Source organism: Triticum urartu, chromosome 3A, assembly GCF_056163025.1.
Source record: "Triticum urartu cultivar PI428250 chromosome 3A, HENAU_Tu73, whole genome shotgun sequence".
In the NCBI taxonomy this organism is placed as follows: Eukaryota; Viridiplantae; Streptophyta; class Magnoliopsida; order Poales; family Poaceae; genus Triticum; species Triticum urartu.
The window spans coordinates 134900324-134919941 of NC_141875.1; the positions used below are offsets into that span (position 1 = coordinate 134900324).

Here is a 19618-nt window from a genome sequence, read left to right on the forward strand (position 1 = left end):
GTCCTTGTCATTTGCATCGGTGTCAGTGATGAAGTCATTGTCTTTAGTGTTGAAGATGGACTTGGCAACGTATGCTGTAGCCAGACTCGCAACGCCAGAATCGGACTCCTCCTCAGACTCCACCTCCGCCTCCTCAGAAGCAGACTCCTCCTCTGAATCCATTTCCTTGCCAACAAACGCACGTGCCTTGCCAGATGAGCTTTTCTTGTGTGATGAAGACTTGGAGGAAGACTTGGAAGAAGACTTTGAGTATTTCTTCTTCTTCTTCTCGTCAGAGTCATACTCCTTGCTCTTCTTCTTCTTCTTGTTCTCATTGTCCAACTGCGGACACTCAGAGATGTAGTGGCCAGGTTTCTTGCACTTGTGGCATGATCTTTTCTTGTAGTCATAAGCAGAAGATTAATCATTCCTTGAGCTTGATCGTGAAGACTTTCTAAAGCCTTTCTTCTTGGTGAATTTTTGGAACTTCTTCACCAGCATAGCAAGCTCGTTTCCAATGTCTTCAGGATCATCAGTACTGTTGTCGGATTCTTCTTTAGATGTGGAGACAGCTTTTGCCTTCAAGGCACGAGTTTGCCCATAGTTGGGACCGTAGATATCTCTTTTCTCAGAAAGCTGAAACTCATGTGTGTTGAGCCTCTCAAGTATGTCAGTCGGATCGAGTGTCTTGAAATCAGGACGTTCTTGAACCATCAGGGCTAGGGTGTCAAACAAACTGTGAAGTGATCTCAGGATTGTGTTGACGACTTCATGCTTGGTGATCTCAGTAGCGCCGAGAGCTTGAAGCTCATTTGTGATGTCAGTGAGTCGATCAAATGTGAGCTGGACATTCTCATTGTCATTTCTCTTGAAGCGGTTGAAGAGGTTGCGAAGGACATTGATTCTCTGATCTCTCTGGGTTGAGACGCCTTCGTTGACCTTGGAGAGCCAGTCCCAGACTAGCTTAGATGTTTCCAAAGCACTCACACGGCCATACTGTCCTTTGGTCAGATGACCACAAATGATATTCTTGGCAGTAGAGTCCAGTTGAACGAACTTCTTGACGTCAGCAGCAGTGACACCTTCTCCAGCCTTGGGAACGACGTTCTTGGCGACATACCATAGGTCGACGTCAATGGCTTCAAGATGCATGCGCACCTTATTCTTCCAGTAGGGATATTTAGTTCCATCAAAGTCGGGGCACGTAGTGGAGACTTTAATTATCCCTGTAGTCGACATAGCTAAAACTCCAGGTGGTTAAACTAAATCACACTGAACAAGGGAGTACCTTGCTCTGATACCAATTGAAAGTGCGTTATATCGACTAGAGGGGGGGTGAATAGGCGATTTTTATGAAAGTCTTCAATACGTGGAAGTTTCGAAGACAAATGATAGAAATAAACCTATTACCATGCAGCGGAAGGTAGACTACACTAGGAAAGCCATAGTCAAGTATTCAATGAAGTAAAAGCGCAATGACTAATAGCAACTAGGTAGTAAGGATCAGGTAGGAAGATATTATGAAGCCAATCAGATCAAGCAGTCACTCAGTGAAGGCAAAGGATAATGCAATCATACAACGACTTCACAAGGACCAACAGTAAGTAAAGGGAAGGGAAGGATGAAACCAGTGACTCGTTGAAGACAATGATTTGTTGGACCAGTTCCAGTTGCTGTGACAACTGTACGTCTGGTTAGGGCGGCTAGGTATTTAAACCTGAGGACACACAGTCCCGGACACCCAGTCCTGAACACGCAGCTCAGGAAACCCAGTCCTCACCGTATTCCCCTTGAGCTAAGGTCACACAGACCTCGCCCAATCACTCTGGTAAGTCTTCAAGGTAGACTCCCAAACCTTCACAGACTTCGTTCACCGGCGATCCACAATGGCTCTTGGATGCTTAGAACGCGACGCCTAACCGGCTGGAGGATTCACAGTCCTCAAGTGTAATAAGTCTTTAGATCACACAGACAGGAAGACTTAAGTGATGCCTAACAATCTTTGGCTCTGGATGGTTAGGGATTTATCCTCGCAAGGAATTCTCTCTCAAAGGCTTCGAGGTGGGTTGCTCTCAAACGACAAAAGCCGTATTCTAACTCTGAGCAGCCAACCATTTATGGTTGCAGGGGGTGGGCTATTTATACCCACAAGGCAACCCGACCTGATTTGTCTGAAATGACCCTGGGTCACTAAGGAACTGACACGTGTTCCAACGGTCAGATTTCAAGCACACACGGCAACTTTACATGGGCTACAAGCAAAGCTGACTTGTCCGACTCTGGACAAGATTCGCTCTCATAGTCTTCACTCGAAGACATAGGTTTTGGTTAAGCATCACTTCAGTCATTCTGACCGGTTCTCTTGGACCCCACTTAACAGTACGGTGGTTCCTATGACTCAACAAAGAGGAAAGGAACTACGAAAGATTTAAGTCTTCGAGGTCCATAGGCTTCATGCGATGTCTTCTCTTGTCATAGTCTTCAATGTGAATATCTTCACATACCACCTTTGACTTCAATGTCTTCATACATTTTTAGGGGTCATCTCTAGTAGGAAAACCGAATCAATGAGGGACTTCTACCTGTGTTATCCTGCAATTCTCACAGACACATTAGTCCCTCAGCTAGGTTTGTCGTCAATACTCCAAAACCAACTAGGGGTGGCACTAGATGCACTTACAGAACCTCCAGCGCGCACTCGACGAGTGTGCTCGGCAGTGTATCCCCGAGTCCAGTCGACGCCAACTTTTTCCGCCTCTGACTCAGGTATACCGAACTCCGATCCAGAATCTCGCAGCTGCGGCCCGAATAGCGGAGCCAATCCAACCTTCCTAGTCAAAAGCTGGTCGAGGTCTGGTGCAGATCCGGGCTTTGCTTCGTGCGACAGGAGAGCAGAATGCAACAGTTTCTTAGTCGCGGAATAGGATCCATAGCAGATCCGTGGTTGCAGACATAGTCCAGTCAGCTCACAGCCCGAGATCGCCCCCGAGGCATGAAGGACGTGAGGACCGGCGAGATTAGTACAGAAACCGTGAGCAGTACGATCACCGACTCGATCACGATGATCATCGTCGAGTGCCCACGCCTCCCCCAAGGAGTGGGTCACACGTGCCTCGGCAGCATGATGACAGACGTCCTCACAGTGGTGGGCGAAGGATTCCAGTCGACCCCAGGGAGCCGGGCTTTGATGCGAGATCTATTCTCGTTCAGGGTCTGGTCGACAGAAACAGAGCTCACAGAGAAGGTCACGACAGAGATTTCCCAACCAGCAGTAGGGTACATGTCTCAGGTCCATAGTGTTTCAGCAGAGCCATCAGGGTTGCGGTGATTCCTCCCAACTTCAGGTTGGCGACTGGAATCAGTAAGTTCACTGGCGAGTCCAAGCCTGACACTTGGCTTGAGGATTATCGAGTGGCTGTTCAGATTGGTGGTGGCAACGATGAAGTGGCCATGTTGGAGGGCTCGGCCAGAGCGTGGCTGAATTAGTTAGCACCTGGTATTATTTATACTTGGGAAGATCTTGCCCGAGTATTTGTCAGAACATTTGAAGGTACTTGCAAACGGCCAGCAGGGCTGACATAATTGCAGTGTTGCGCTCAGAAACCGAATGAAACTTTGATAGATTATATCCAGAGATGGATCATGTTGCACCACACGATGGAGAATGTGTCGGATCACCAGGCAATTTGTGCCTTCAAAGAAGGCGTTAAGTATCGGGAGTTGAACATGAAATTCGGTCGGACAGGAGATATGACTCTGACTCGGATGATGGAGATTGCCACCAAGTACGCCAATGGTGAAGAAGAAGACCGACTCCGGAGTGGCAAGCACAAAACAGTCGCCCACGAAACCGGAGGAGGGAACTCCAGTCGGAAGCAGAAGCACAAAGCAGAGCCAGCCGCTCCTAGTGAAGCTTGGGCCGTGACTCAAGGAAAGTTTAAAGGGAAACCCAAAGGGCCGTGCAACCCCAAGAAAGTAAAAGATCAAGATGGAAATGATGTGCTAGAATTACCATGCCACATTCACACCAAAAAAGATGAAGAGGGTAATTTCATTTACCCGAAGCATACCACTCGACAGTGTCGACTCCTAAGCCAGCAATTTCGAGAGAAATAACCCAAGGAAAAGGAGAAGGAAGCAGACAAAGTTGAGGATGAGGAGGAAGACGATGATGGTTACCCCCACGTCAATTCCACTCTGATGATTTTCGCTGATGTTGAGAGCAAGAGTCGACTGAAAGTCATCAACAGAGAAGTGAACATGGTCGCTCCGGTGACACCCAGTTATTTGAAGTGGTCTCAGACTGCCATTACATTCGACCAGTCCAATCACCCAGCGCACATAGCCACCCCTGGGAGGCAAGCGCTGGTGGTCGACCCTGTAATCAAAGGCACTCGATTGACTAAGGTTCTGATGGATGGTGTAGTGGTCTAAATATACTATATGCAGAGACGTTGAAAGTGAAGGAAATATGCCCTAGAGGCAATAATAAAGATATTATTTATTTCCTTATATCATGATAAATGTTTATTATTCATGCTAGAATTGTATTAACCGGAAACATAATACATGTGTGAATACATAGACAAACAAAGTGTCACTAGTATGCCTCTACTTGACTAGCTCGTTAATCAAAGATGGTTATGTTTCCTAACCATGGACAAAGAGTTGTCATTTGATTAACAGGGATCACATCATTAGTTGAATGATCTCATTGACATGACCCATTCCATTAGCTTAGCACCCGATCGTTTAGTATGTTGCTATTGCTTTCTTCATGACTTATACATGTTCCTATGACTATGAGATTATGTAACTCCCGTGTGCCGAGGAACACTTTGTGTGCTACCAAACGTCACAATGTAACTGGGTGATTATAAAGGTGCTCTACAGGTGTCTCCAAAGGTACATGTTGGGTTGACGTATTTCGAGATTAGGATTTGTCACTCCGATCATCGGAGAGGTATCTCTGGGCCCTCTCGGTAATGCACATCACTTAAGCCTTGCAAGCATTGCAACTAATGAGTTAGTTGCGGGATGATGTATTACGGAACGAGTAAAGAGACTTGCCAGTAACGAGATTGAACTAGGTATTGGATACCGACAATCGAATCTCGGGCAAGTAACATACCGATGACAAAGGGAACAACGTATGTTGTTATGCGGTCTGACCGATAAAGATCTTTGTAGAATATGTAGGAGCCAATATGGGCATCCAGGTCCCGCTGTTGGTTATTGACCGGAGACGTGTCTCGGTCATGTCTACATTGTTCTCGAACTGTAGGGTCCGCACGCTTAAAGTTACGATGACAGTTTCATTATGAGTTTATGTATTTTGATGTACCGAAGGTTGTTCGGAGCCCCGGATATGATCACGGACATAACGAGGAGTCTCGAAATGGTTGAGACATAAAGATTGATATATTGGACGGCCATATTCGGACACCGGAAGTGTTCCGGGGATGTTTCGGATAAAACCGGAGAACCGGGGGGTTACGGAACCCCCCGGGGGGTTAATGGGCCTCATGGGCCTAAAGTGGAGAAGAGGAAAGGCAGCCAAGGCAGGCCATGCGCCCCCTCTCTCCCTAGTCCGAATTGGACAAGGAGGGAGGGGCGGCGCCCCCCCTTTCCTTCCTCTCCTCTCTCCCTTCTTTCCCCCTCTCCTACTTGGACAAGGAAAGGGAGGGGAGTCCTAATCCCAGTAGGAGTAGGACTCCTCCTGCGCGCCTCCTACTAGGGCCGGCCGCACCCCCCTTGGCTCCTTTATATACGGGGGCAAGGGGGCACCCTAGGACACATAAGTTGATCTTCGTGATTGTTCCTTAGCCGTGTGCGGTGCCCCCCTCCACGATATTACACCTCGATCATATTGTAGCGGTGCTTAGGCGAAGCCCTGTGATGGTTAAACATCAAGATCGTCACCACGCCGTCGTGCGAACGAAACTCCTCCCCGAAGCTTTGCTGGATCGGAGCCCAGGGTGTGTCATCGAGCTGTACGTGTGTCAAGAACTCGGAGGTGCCGGAGTAACGGTGCTTGGATCGGTTGGACCAGGAAGATGTACGACTACTTCCTCTACGTTGCGTCAATGCTTCCGCTTCGGTCTACGAGGGTACGTAGACAACACTCTCCCCTCTCGTTGCTATGCATCACCATGATCTTGCGTGTGCGTAGGAATTTTTTTGAAATTACTACGTTCCCCAACAGAAAGGAATGGGCATTCCGATGTCCTAACTCAGTGAATGTAATATGAGTTTCCATAGAGTTATTCCTGGCAATAAGGCTGCGTCACTCGGTCAGATCGCCCTTGATATAGTTTTCGGCGATTCCAAGAATTACCGCAAGGAAAAGTTGACATTTGAAGTTGTGGATTTCCAAAGTGCTTATCATGCTATTCTAGGCAGGCCAGCTTATGCAAGTTTTATGGCTCGACCATGTTACGTGTACCTCAAATTGAAGATGCCTGGTCCTAAAGGGGTGATCACTATCACTGGCAGTCGAAAGAAGGCAGAAGAGTGCTTCCAGAAGGGCTCAAAGATCGCCGATGCATAGATGGCAGTAGTGGAATTGCAGGAGTATCAAAAAAATGCATATCTGAGTGATTTGTTGCAAGCTAAGAAGCCTGCCACAGATTCAGCATTCCAGTCGTCTGGTGAAACAAAGCTGATTCATATTCATCCAACGGATCCCAATACTGCTCCGACTCACATTTCAACAACACTCGACTCTAAATAGGAAGAAGCACTCATCTAGTTCCTCCGTGAGAACTGGGAAATCTTTGCATGGAAACCTTCTGACATGCCAGGTGTTCCCAGGGGACTGGCTGAGCATCGTTTGCGAGTCGACCCAAAAGTGAAACCAGTCAAAGAACATCTTCGACGGTCCGTTGTACAGAAGAGGAAGGCAATTGGTGAAGAAGTGGCTCGGCTTCTGGCAGCTGAGTTTATCCGAGAGATTTACCACTCCAAGTGGTTAGCTAATGTTGTCATGGTCCCAAAGAAGGACGACTCACTTCGCATGTGCATCGACTTCAAACATATCAATCGGGCCTGCCCGAAAGATCACTTTCCTCTCCCTTGCATCGACCAAATAGTCGACTCGACTGCGGGGTGTGAGCGTTTGTCCTTTTTGGACGCTTATTCTGGGTATCATCAGATCCGTCTATATGGACCCTTGAGATAAAAACAACTTTCATCACCCCATTTGGGTGCTTCTGTTACGTCACTATGCCATTCGATTTGAAGAACGCTGGAGCCACATTCATGCGGATGATTCAGAAGTGCTTGCTCACTCAGATCAGTCGGAATGTAGAAGCATACATGGATGACATTGTGGTCAAGCCACGTAAAGTTCTGACCTACTGGCTGACCTTACTGAAACCTTTGCCAACCTCAGAAGGTATGATATCAAGATCAATCCATCAAAGTGCACGTTTGGAGTTCCAGGCAGAAAATTACTCGGTTTTCTCGTTTCCGAACGAGGGATCGACGCTAACCCAGAGAAAGTGGGTGCCATACTCCGGATGAAACGCCCTGTGCGTGTGCATGATGTCCAGAAGCTTAATGGTTGTTTGGTCGCCCTAAGTCGATTCATTTCTCGCCTCGGTGAAAAGGCACCGCCTCTTTACCGACTGATGAAGAAGTCAGATAAGTTCGAGTGGACTCCTGAAGCTGATGCAGCATTTGCAGAGCTCAAAGCCCTTTTTCCACCCAGCCAGTGCTTGCTGCTCCAATCAGTAAATAGCCTTTACTGCTTTACATTGCAGCCACTAGACAAGTCGTCAGTACAGTACTTGCGGTCGAGTGGGAAGAAGAAGGAAAAGCCTACAAAGTTCAGCGCCCAGTATACTATGTCTTTGAAGTTTTGACTCCATCAAAGCAAAGATATCCACATTATTAGAAGCTTTTTTATGGGATTTATATGACCACGAAGAAGGTTGCACATTACTTCTCTGATCACTCCATTATAGTCGTCAGCGACGCTGCATAGAGATTCTGAACAACAGAGATGCAACTGTTCGAGTGGCAAAGTGGGCGATTGAACACCTTCCCTTAGATATCAAGTTCGAGGCAAAGAAAGCTATGAAGTCCCAAGCAATAGCAGATTTCCTCGCGAATGGATTGAACAGCAACTGCCGACTCAAGTTCACTCAGAGCACTGGACCATGTTCTTTGATGGCTCCAAGATGCTGAATGGTTCAGGTGCTGGGGTGGTACTGGTATCCCCCCGAGGACACAAGCTTAGATATGTCCTCCAGATTCACTCTCCAATAACGAAGAAGAATATGAAGCACTCGTGTATGGGTTGCGTATGGCCATCTCACTCGGCGTCCGTCGCCTCATGGTCTATGGCGACTCAGATTTGGTAGTCAATCAAGTGATGAAGGAATGGGACGTCAGAAGCCCAGCCATGACTGGTTACTGCAATGTGGTGAGGAAGTTGGAAAAGAAGTTTGAGGGGTTAGAGCTCCATCATATACCCCGACTGAAAAATCAAGCAGCAGATGATTTAGCAAAGATAGGCTCCAAGAGAGAAGCTATTCCCAGTAATGTGTTCCTGGAGCATATTTATGCACCTGCATTTCAAGAAGATCCCTTCCCTGAAGAGCCCCCGCAGCCTAAGAGTGCCACAGATCCGACTGAAGTCGAGGTTCCAGTCGTGGTCGACTTGATCATGGAGGTGTTGGTCATCACTCCCGACTAGACGGTGCCATACATTGCGTATATCCTTAGGAAAGAGCTCCCAGAGGATGAAGAAGAGGCTCGACAAATCGTCCGTCGATCCAAGGCCTTTACTATAATAAGAGGACAACTGTTCAGAGAAAGTGCAACTGGAGTCAGCCAGAAATGCATAACACCAGAAGAAGGTCGAGTGATCCTCCACGACATCCATTCGTGGACCTGTGGTCACCATGCGTCCTCTCGGACCATTCTGGCTAAAGCATACTGAGCTGGATTTTATTGGCCACGAGCAAATGAAATGGCGAAAGATATAGTCGGCAGATGTGAAGGCTGCCAGTTCAACTCCAATATGTCGCACAAACCTGCATCAGCCCTGAAGACCATTCCACTCGTCTGGCCCTTTGCTGTTTGGGGATTGGACATGGTTGGTCCACTGAGGATAGGTCGGAGTGGCTTCACTCATGTGCTTGTAGCAGTCGACAAGTTTACCAAATGGATCGAAGCCAAGCCTATTAAGAATCTTGAAGCTAGTACCGCTGTCAGCTTCATCAGAGAGTTGATATTTAGATATGAGGTTCCGCACAGCATCATTACTGACAACGGATTAAACTTCGATTCTGATGAGTTCAGAACCTTCTGCGCCTCACAAGGCACACGAGTCGACTATGCTTCAGTCGCCCATCCCCAGTCGAATGGACAAGCAGCACTACAAGAAATATGTCAACTTGTGACCTTGACTATTGGTCACTGAAAGGTCATTGTTTTTCATTTGTGACGTTTTTTTGACCAAAAACAGAAGGTCAAAATCTGGCGGTCGTAAACTGAAATTAACGACCTTCTCTGTGAGAAGGTCGTGGACGTTTACGACCAAAATATGCCTACTGTTTTGTTTTGGTCACTAGCAGCCTCCCCAGGCCACGCAGGCATCCGACGTGGCAATCTGATGTGGCACAAGATTCAGCCCAGTCCGATTAGGTGTTTTACATGGGCCGAGCCCAATAATTCAACCTATTTGTGTTTTTTTCTGTCAATTTTTGGTCAGGTTCATGGGCCAAGCCCTACAATTCGGCCTTTTTATTTTCTCGGCTTAGGCCATTTTGCATTCCGTTTCATTCAGACTTTTGTTTTTGTTTTTCATAAATGCACAATATTCCAGTCCACTATTGTTTGGGCCATAGCCTTTTTAGAGCCCAAATATTATTCGATCCAATAGATGAACATTCAGCCTTTTTCATTCACAGATTTCAATTTTACACATTTCAACAGCAAGCAATCAATAATTCTCACAATTAAATGATCACATCCAAAAATCACTCTATGAAACTCGGAACAGCACATCTGCACGATCCATCAAGTGTACATACAATCAGAAACAAATACAGAGGCACCAAAACTATTGTGCACATCTCCAGGCTTCTTCTGATCTTCGGTCACAACAGCAGCCACCTCGGTCGCTTGCCTCGCAGTGGCGGAACTTGTTGGTCGTGTTAGTCAAGCAGCATTCTCTTGTACTCGAAGGCCTATAAAATAAAATGGATACGTTAGATTGATTACTGTAGGTGCAGCACATTTTCTGGAAGAGGCATAAACATGAATGGAGCATTATACTTGGAAGGAAAAAACAACATCCTGTCACCAAGCAAACACTACTTGACAGGAAACTGTGCATTTCGTCCTTGTATCCATTAGTAGCAGGATAGCAGCAATGTTTCACATGGCACGAATAATTCATTATGAGGAAACATGTTGCTAGGTATGAAACTAACTATTTACAGAGGGAAAATGGACACATGTACAATACATAGCTTGCTGTAAGCAAGAAACACTAGTGCTCATATACCAAAATCAATGGCTATACTTATGGACGATAGTAACAAGGTTAAACATCAAAGAAAGCACTTGCTAAGATATTGAATACAAGGGAAACAATCAAACTAAAGAAATGAAAGGCACGCACTGTGAAAATTTTGACAGCACGAATATTTTTTATATTACCATAACATACAGAAATGTAATCTGATTGCACAAGACACATGTCATTATCACACACCCGGACGAGCGAAGCATTAACTTGTGAGGATCAGACAAACAAAGCATTCACGCTGATGATTAACTTATAAGCCCAGCCACCCTCAATCCTCAATACAACACTAAGTTTTACTACTCCTGCCAACCTAATACACTATAGTCTAGACTCTAGAGGCACCTCAATTCGACCACCGACCTCGGAGCATAACATAATCATGACGTCCATTTGCATCCAGGGCTGAATTTGACCACGAAACAATAGTGATTGAGTAAATCATAAAGCAGAATAACAAAATCATAATTAATTCCGTCAGTGATCATGTCGCGACACCACGCTGGCCACCTTAGTACAAAAATTTAGGCTTTGCACAAGTCTACACAACTACTAATCTTTTCTACAAAGGAAGCTGTGCATAGCACCAGTTCTCTGTGGTTAGTTGAAGTCATTCCTCCAGCAGCTTATGCATGTAATGCTCAAGTTACTGGTTATCTAATGTGAGCCATCTAAATGTTTGAAACAAGTTTAGCTTGCTGAGCTCAAAAGTATGGAACTGAAATGCAGAGACATATGCAATATTGTTTTTTCCTTTCTCTTTTGTGAGGACATATGTTGTCAAAATATACAGTATACGAGGAACTCGACCAAATTCACGAAAATGATTTGTTCCAAATGATTTATATATCGCAAATAAGACATGAAGGCGTGTGTGTTTGCCCTGGTAAGAGCAGCCCGCGTTCCTCAACATAAAAATAGGACTCCACACATGCACATGAAGGCCTACAGTACAAGGGGGTTCGGAGGAGGTGGGAATCATACCTAGCAGTAGTGTGGCCGGACTCTACCCAGCAGCAGCAGTACGCCTGGCCTGGCCTTGAGGTCCGGCGCGTCCACATGAGGGGCGACGGTATAAGTACCCCTCCTGATTCCTCAGCCGCCTTGTTAGGGCTTCGGGGTGGCAGGCCAGGCCATCCCTTGTCGCTGGGCGTTGTCGTCCACAGCCAGCTCTAGCCACTCCATGGCGCCGGGGCAGCGGATGAAGCGGCCATCGCGTCCATGGTGCACTGCATCAAATGAATGATGACCGACTCCTAGAACAATCAGAGAATGAATGAATGAATGTGAAAGGCATAGCAGCATCATTAGTACAACAAGCTGCATTATCCTACTATTACTAGTACAACAAGATGCAGGTTGGCATAGTTAATGAAGAAATATTATTCATTATCCTGCTACAACTAGTTCAACAATGTATGTAGTAACACCAGACACATTACACCTAAAGTCATTATTCATTCAAGAGACTAAAGCTAAACTACGATGACTGAACCAGATTTGGGTTTTCAAGTTCTGATGTTTCGTACAGCATATATAGATTAAATTAAAGAACTGGATTCAACCAAATAATGGACAGTTCAAAACCAATAATTTTCAAATCAACTAATTAGCTTCAGACCACTGTATAGCATTCAACTACTTCTACTTATATCAAACACAACAGTTCAGAGAAACTCCCAAGTCTTAACTGAACCAGAGTAGCAGAAGTTTCAGTAAACTGTTTTTGGGATTAATTAACAGTTTCGTTACACAAGCTGAATAGCACTCCATTAAAACAAAATCGAAGATGCATTGACCAGTAGGAAGCTGGGGACATAGAGATGAGTAGGCCTGTCACCTAGGACGACGACGATGTAAAGAGTCCGCATGCCGCCCGTTAGTTCCTACTGATGTATGGAAATTTGAATTTTAGAGTTCATCAGATTTTACTACTGAAGGATAGTGTGTAAATTCCATTAGTAGTTTACCGCTTAACTTTGTTTCTCACCAGTTTAGAAACTCCATAAACGGGATCTTATATTCAGTTAATAGGAATATGATGTATGGAATTGGAAACAGGTAAGTTCAGTATGCGCACCATCAAATGCGGCTGATTGCAGAACAGACATACACAGGAAAAATACCTTACACATTAACAAGGACAAAATCCACCCAGGCTATCTATCACATACCTATCTCAAATTCAGGTAACACAGGACTACAGGAGTGGTATATAAGATCAAACCAAATCCCTTCACCCTTTGCACCTACCCCAAAACTGTTAGGGGATTAAAGTGAGCAAGAATAAGAAAGGAGACAACGTACCCATCTTGGTCTGCAGCAAGCTCCTCCTCCCGGTGATCCGGTGCTGGCCTGGGACACGCTGTCTGGTCAAGCACCAAGAGAACAAAACGAACCCATCACAATCAAATTCACGCAAATTTGGGAAGAATCAAGAAGCGGGCTCACCTCAGGCATGCCCTCCCTGGACGGGATGCGCTCCACGACCGAGTGAGTCATCGTGCTGACGGTGTCGAAGTTGTCGATGCTTGAGCCATTGTTCCAGGGGAGGTACTTCCCGTTGGCACGGAGGAAGCGGCCGCTGGTGTGGCGGAGTAGGATGTAGTTCCCGTGCACGAGCCTGACGGGCTTCCACCTGACGTCCTCCTCCCGTTTCTCGTAGTCGCGCTGCTCGATGCGGCACCCGTGGTGGCCTAGCGGCGCCGGTTCGTCCATGGCCGTCAGGTAGCCGCCGTAGGCGGCGCTGTGGAGGGCGAGGCGGTGACCGAGGGTGTAGGGTGGGACGCGGGAGAGGGGAGGAGGAGACGCGGCGATCTCGTCTACGGTGAGGGTCGTCGATGGTGGGGGTGAGGGCGACGGCGGATCGAGATCTGAGGGAGGGAGAGGGCGGGTTGTGTTAGGATCTGGATCGGGGAGGAGGCGGCGGTGCTTTGGATCAAGGACGAGGCGTTTCGCGTGCTGTGGGACGGAAGCGAATGGGAGAGGAGAGGCCGTCGGCGGCGAGCTGTGGGAGGGATGAGGCGAGAGAGGAGTGGATCGGGAGGGGGGCGGCGACGGCGAGGAGATGGGAGGGAGAAGGGTGTGACGGGGGGATGGATCTGAGCTAGGGTTTTGCCTGCGGGTGGGGGTTATCTTTTCTTTTTTTCCTTTTTTCTGTAGAAAGATGGATGGATGAATGGATGTGGGATGGAGAGATGGATGGATGGATGGACGCCATGTCATCAATCCGTGAGAAGAGTTCTGATTGGTTCAGAAAATCAGTGACTTAAAATAGTTTTCAAGTATTGAAAACAAAGGGATTTTGTGAAGTAGCTATAAAAAAATTGCAAAAGAGCACCACACAAATTTTCACTAGAGTTAGACCACATTTTATGGATAAGGACCAATTTGTATGCATTTCTAATCTTTCTAGCTATTTTTAATCATTTTTCGAGTGGCAAAAATGATTTTTTTGTGAAGAACCTACCAAATATTTGTTGCAAAATTGGACCAAATCAATTTTATAAAATACTAGTCCACATTTAATATACAATTGACCAAATGGTTGGGTGTCAAAAGCTTTGATCCACCTCTCGTGAAAAAGACAAATTTCCGCCGGTTCAGCTGAAAGCGGGTCAAATTTGAACTGCAACTGCCTCATAGTTTGCTCTTTATTTTTTCCAAAAATCATTTCTAGGTACATAAGTATCTATTTAATCGAAGAAACATCAAAAGTTTTCCAAGATTCAACCACTAGTTAGGAACGGCCAAGCCCGCCGTTTTGACCGCATTTTGAAACGGGCATAAAAAATTCAAAAAAATCAAAAAATTGGAAAACCTTCGCATTGTGTCATTATATGTGACCAAGTATCCAGGAAAAATAATAAACTTGTAATACGACAATTATTTTAAAAAAGTGTTCTCAGAAATGAGCTATCATGCGTGAAGATTCATGACTTTCAAGTTAAATGATCAATCTTATGGCCACATTCATGGCATAGTTTGTTCAAATGGTCTCATATTGTGCACAAGGGTGCATCTTGGAATTCCAAGCAATGTTTTCTAAGGGGGTTTTCATTTTCTTTGCATGGAAAATTCATTTTCCATTTTTTGAGTGCCTGAAATGAGCTTTTTTGTGAAGGACCTACCAAATTATTCTTGCAAAATTGGACCAAATCATTTTTCTATAATACTAGGACATATTTAATGCACAATTGACCAAATGGTTGGGTGTAAAAAGTTTTGATCCACCTCTGGTGAAAAAGACAAATTTCCGCCGATTCAGCTGGAAGCGGGTCAAATTTGAACGGCAGCTGCCTCATAGTTTGCTCTTTATTTTTTCCAAAAATCATTTCTAAGTACATAAATATCTATTTAATTAGAGAAACACCAAAAGTTTTCCAAGATTCAACCACCAGCTAGGAACGGTCAAGCCTGCCGTTTTGACCGCATTTTGAAACGGGCATAAAAAAATCAAAAATTGGGAAACCTTCGCATTGTGTCATCATATGTGGCCAAGTTCCTACGAAAAATAACAAACTTGTAATACGACAATTATTATAAAAAGTGTTCTCAGAAATGAGCTATCACATGTGGAGATCAATGGCTTTCAAGCCAAATGATCAATCTTATGGCCACATTCATGGCATAGCTTGTTCAAATGATCTCATATTGTGCACAAGGGTGCATATTGGAATGGAAAACAATGTTGCCTAAGGAAGTTTTCATTTTCTTTGGACGAAAAAACCATTTTCCATTTTTTGAGTGCCCGAAAGGAGATTTTTTTTGTGAAGGACCTTCCAAATAATTGTTGCAAAATTGGACCAAATCATTTTTATAAAATACTAGGCCATATTTAATGCACAATTGACAAAATGGTTGGGTGTAAAAAATTTTGATCCACCTCTCGTGAAAAAGACAAATTTCCGCCGATTCAGATGGAAGCGGGTCAAATTTGAACTGCAGCTGCCTCATAGTTTGCTATTTATTTTTTCCAAAAATCATTTCTAGTTACATAAGGACCTATTTAATCATAAATACATGGTTCTGTGGCGATACGTCAAGGTTTGGGCGGTGGCCGAGGGCCCCAACTCTAGAGCGCGTAAACTCGCATGCCCGCCGCGTGGTCACCGCGTGACCGTGGCGTTGCCATGTGTTCTTGGGAGCCTAGGCATGTCTAGTGGGTTGCGCACTCCCCAGATTGCTGCTAGGAGGAAAATTACAACATAAGATTCTCACGAGGAGACCGATCGATGCTCAAACATGAATTAGCAGCCAAGTGTTCAATTAGCGGTACGGGAAATGTACATGGCTAATGGGCGTGAGTTTTGGCTGAGGATGATCAGTTACTAAGAAGACCGTCTTCACAAATTTTCAGCTCAAAAGGAGGAGCCTATGTGGTACTTGCTTTGCAAACTACCACACTGGACATAACTACGAATGTTGAAGCTCGGCTCAAAATAATGAATGGATTGAGCTGGCATTAGGTGGAGGATGGTTATTTGGGCATAGGAAACCACTGTAGAAAATGGATACTATTTGGACATGCCAAACTGGTACTTCCTTCACAAACTATTGTTCTAAACAGAATAGGAAAATGAATATTTTTGAATTATTTTTGAACTAGGAAAGGAAGGTTTTTACATATTTGACGAAGATATGACCCAAAGAATTTATGAGATTTTTTGGGAATGATAGAAATATAGGTTGCTTCACAACCTAGGGTAAAAACTGCCACATGGACATGACACATAGGCAAAACTGATGAGATGGCGCCTAGTCATCGCAAACCACCACAATTTACAAGGCTATGACCATCTATATTGGTCGTTAACAAATAGAAATAAGGCAGCGGACTAGCGCTGTTTGCTTTATGACCATTTCATGTAAGGAAATTACGACCTTTCTGACCAAAATGGTCGCAATGGTTTAGGGTTTGGAGCCCCCTGAACAGCTTTTGACCAATTGGTCTGAAATGGTCATAGATCTATGACCATTTCTTCCAGGGTCACTGACAGAAGGTCACTAGTTGACATATTTCTTGTAGTGCAGAAAGAGCAAATGGCCTGATTCTCAAAGGACTGAAACCCAGACTGATGCGAGATCTCAAGCACGCAGTGGGCGCCTGGGTTGATGAACTTCCATCAGTTCTTTGGGGATTGAGGACAACTCCCAATCGGTCGACTGGACGAACTCCATTTTTCTTGGTCTATGGGGCTGAAGCTGTTCTACCAAGTGACTTGCTTCATAATGCACCACGAGTTGAGCTCTTCTCTGAAGATGAAGCAGAACAGGCTCGGCAAGACGCAGTCGACCTCTAGAGGAGGAAAGATAGATGGCCTTGATCTGGTCGACCATTTACCAGCAAGACTTGCGTCGATTCCATGCTAGACACGTGAAGGGTCGAGCCTTTCAAGAGGGTGACTTGGTTCTTCGAGTGGATCAGCAGAAACCACACAAGCTCGCCCCGGCTTCGGAAGGTCCCTTCATTGTCACTAGAGTGCCCCACAATGGAGCATAGCACCTTTACGATGTCGAGCATAAGAAGGACGAGCCACGGGCTTGGGATGCGGAGCTGCTCCGCCCCTTTTATACTTAAGTACTCGTTCCAATAAAATGTAATAAGAAATACCTTTGAAATAATAAAACTCGTGAGCTCCGTTAGCGAAAGAAAACAAAAGACCACTTCAAGGTACTGTAATGAACTCATTCTTTATTTATATTGGTGTTAAACCTACTGTATTCCAACTTCTCTATGGATTATAAACTATTTTACTAGCCATAGATTCATCAAAATAAGAAAACAACACACGAAAAACATATTCTGTCAAAAACAGAACACTCTGTAGTAATCTGTAGCTAGCGCAAGAAGTGGAACCCCAAAAATTCTAAAATAAATTGATGGACGTGAGTAATTTATCTATTAATCATCTGCAAATAGAATTAACTAAATAGAACTCTTCAAATAAAAATGAAAGCAGTTCTCGTGAGCGCTAAAGTTTCTGTTTTTTGCAGCAAGTTCAACAAGACTTTCCCCAAGTCTTCCCAACGGTTCTACTTGGCACAAACACTAATTAAACACAAAAAACACAACCAAAACAGAGGCTAAATAATTTACTTATTGAATAACAGTAAGGGAAAATAATGGGTTGTCTCCCAACAAGCGCTTTTCTTTAAAGCCTTATAGCTAGGCATACGATTTTAACGATGCTCACAAAAAAGACAAGAATTGAAGCACAAAGAGAGCATCATAAAATATGTGACAATCACATCTAAGTCTAACATACTTCCTATGCATAGGCATCTTATAGGCAAACAAATTATCAAGGCAAGCAAAAACTAGCATATGCAAGGAAGCGGAAAGAAAACAATAGCAATCTCAACATAACGATAGGTAATTTAGTAACATGAAAATTTCTACAACCATATTTTCCTCTCTCATAGTAATTACATGTAGGATCATAAGCAAATTCAACGATATAGTTATCACATAAAATATTCTCGACATGATCCACATGCATGCAAAATTGGCACTTTTCCGAAATAGTGGGATTAACATTAACTAAAGTCATGACCTTTCCAAACGGGCTTTTATCAAAAACTTCATAAGATTGAACATTCTCCAAATACGTGGGATCTAAAGTTGACATTATTCCAAACCCACTTTCAATATTATTTTAAACATTATAATCAATCTCATATTCATCATGGGGCTTACATAAATTTTCAATATCATAAGAAGAATCACCCCAGTCATGATCATTGTAACAAGTAGAGGACATAGCAAAACTAGCATCCCCAAGCTTAGGGTTTTGCACATTATTAGCAGAATTGACATCAAGAGAGTTTATAGTAAAATCATTGCAATCATGCTTTTTATTCAAAGATCTATCATGAATCGCTTCATAAAGTTATTCATCACACTTTTTAGATTCATGAATTTCAAGCAAAACCTCATAAAGATAATCTAGTGCACAAAACTTACTAGCAACTGGTTCATCATAATTGGATCTCTTAAAAAGATTACTAAGCGGATGAGGATCCATAGATCTTAGGTTCTCTGTTTAGTAATAAATAAACAACTATTCCAACCATACGAGCAAACAAGAAACGGGCAAAAGAGGCAAATAGAGAGGGGGGATAGAGAGAGAGAGGGCGAATAAAACGGCAACGGTGAAGTGGGGGAGAGGAAAACGAGAGGCAAATGGCAAATAATGTAATGCGAGAGATAGGGATTGTGATGGGTACTTGGTATGTTGACCTTTTGCGTAGACTCCCCGGCAACGGCGCCAGAAAATCCTTCTTGCTATGTCTTGAGCTTGCGTTGGTTTTCCCCGAAGAGGAACGGATGATGCAGCAGAGTAGCGTAAATATTTCTCTCAGTTTTTGAGAACCAAGGTATCAATCCAGTAGAAGGCCATGCTCAAGTTCCTCGTACCTGCACAAAACGATAGCTACTCGCAACCAACGCGATTAGGGGTTGTCAATCCCTTCACGGTCACTTATGAGAGTGAGATCTGATAGATAGAATATTTTTGGTATTTTTGGTATAAAGATCCAAAGTAAAAGTAAAAGGCAAAGTAAAAAGCAAAGCAAGATTAAAGTGATGGAGATTAATATGATGAGAATAGACCCGGGGGCCATAGGTTTCACTAGTGGCTTCTCTCAAGAGCATAAGTATTCTACGGTGGGTGAACAAATTACTGTTGAGCAATTGACAGAATTGAGCATAGTTATGAGAATATCTAGGCATGATCATGTATATAGGCATCACGTCCGTGACAAGTAGACTGAAACGAATCTGCATCTACAACTATTACTCCACTCATCGACCGCTATCCAGCATGCATCTAGAGTATTAAGTTAAAAATAGAGTAACGCCTAAAGCAAGATGACATGATGTAGAGAGATAAATTCATGCAATATGAAATAAACCCCATCTTGTTATCCTCGATGGCAACGATGCAATACGTGCCTTGCTGCCCCTTCTGTCACTGGGAAAGGACACCGCAAGATCGAACCCAAAGCTAAGCACTTCTCCCATGGCAAGAACTACCAATCTAGTTGGCCAAACCAAATGGATAATTCGAAGAGACTTGCAAAGATAACTAATCGTGC

The 19618-nt window shown here is 44.4% G+C and overlaps 1 protein-coding gene across 1 annotated transcript in view; it reads right to left on the reverse strand.

The window, feature by feature from the left end:
- Window positions 1–9868: 9868 nt before the first annotated feature.
- Window positions 9869–19618, reverse strand: part of LOC125546735 (uncharacterized) — a 53097-nt gene continuing 43347 nt past the window's right edge. Inside the window, exons 5-8 of the mRNA XM_087514955.1 lie at window positions 12971–13675; window positions 12827–12888; window positions 11504–11775; window positions 9869–10178 (exon numbers count right to left, since the gene is read on the reverse strand). Of these exons, the coding sequence (XP_087371081.1) occupies window positions 11754–11775; window positions 12827–12888; window positions 12971–13675 (789 nt within the window). The 3' untranslated portion in view covers window positions 9869–10178; window positions 11504–11753. The remainder of the gene's footprint in view (window positions 10179–11503; window positions 11776–12826; window positions 12889–12970; window positions 13676–19618) is intronic.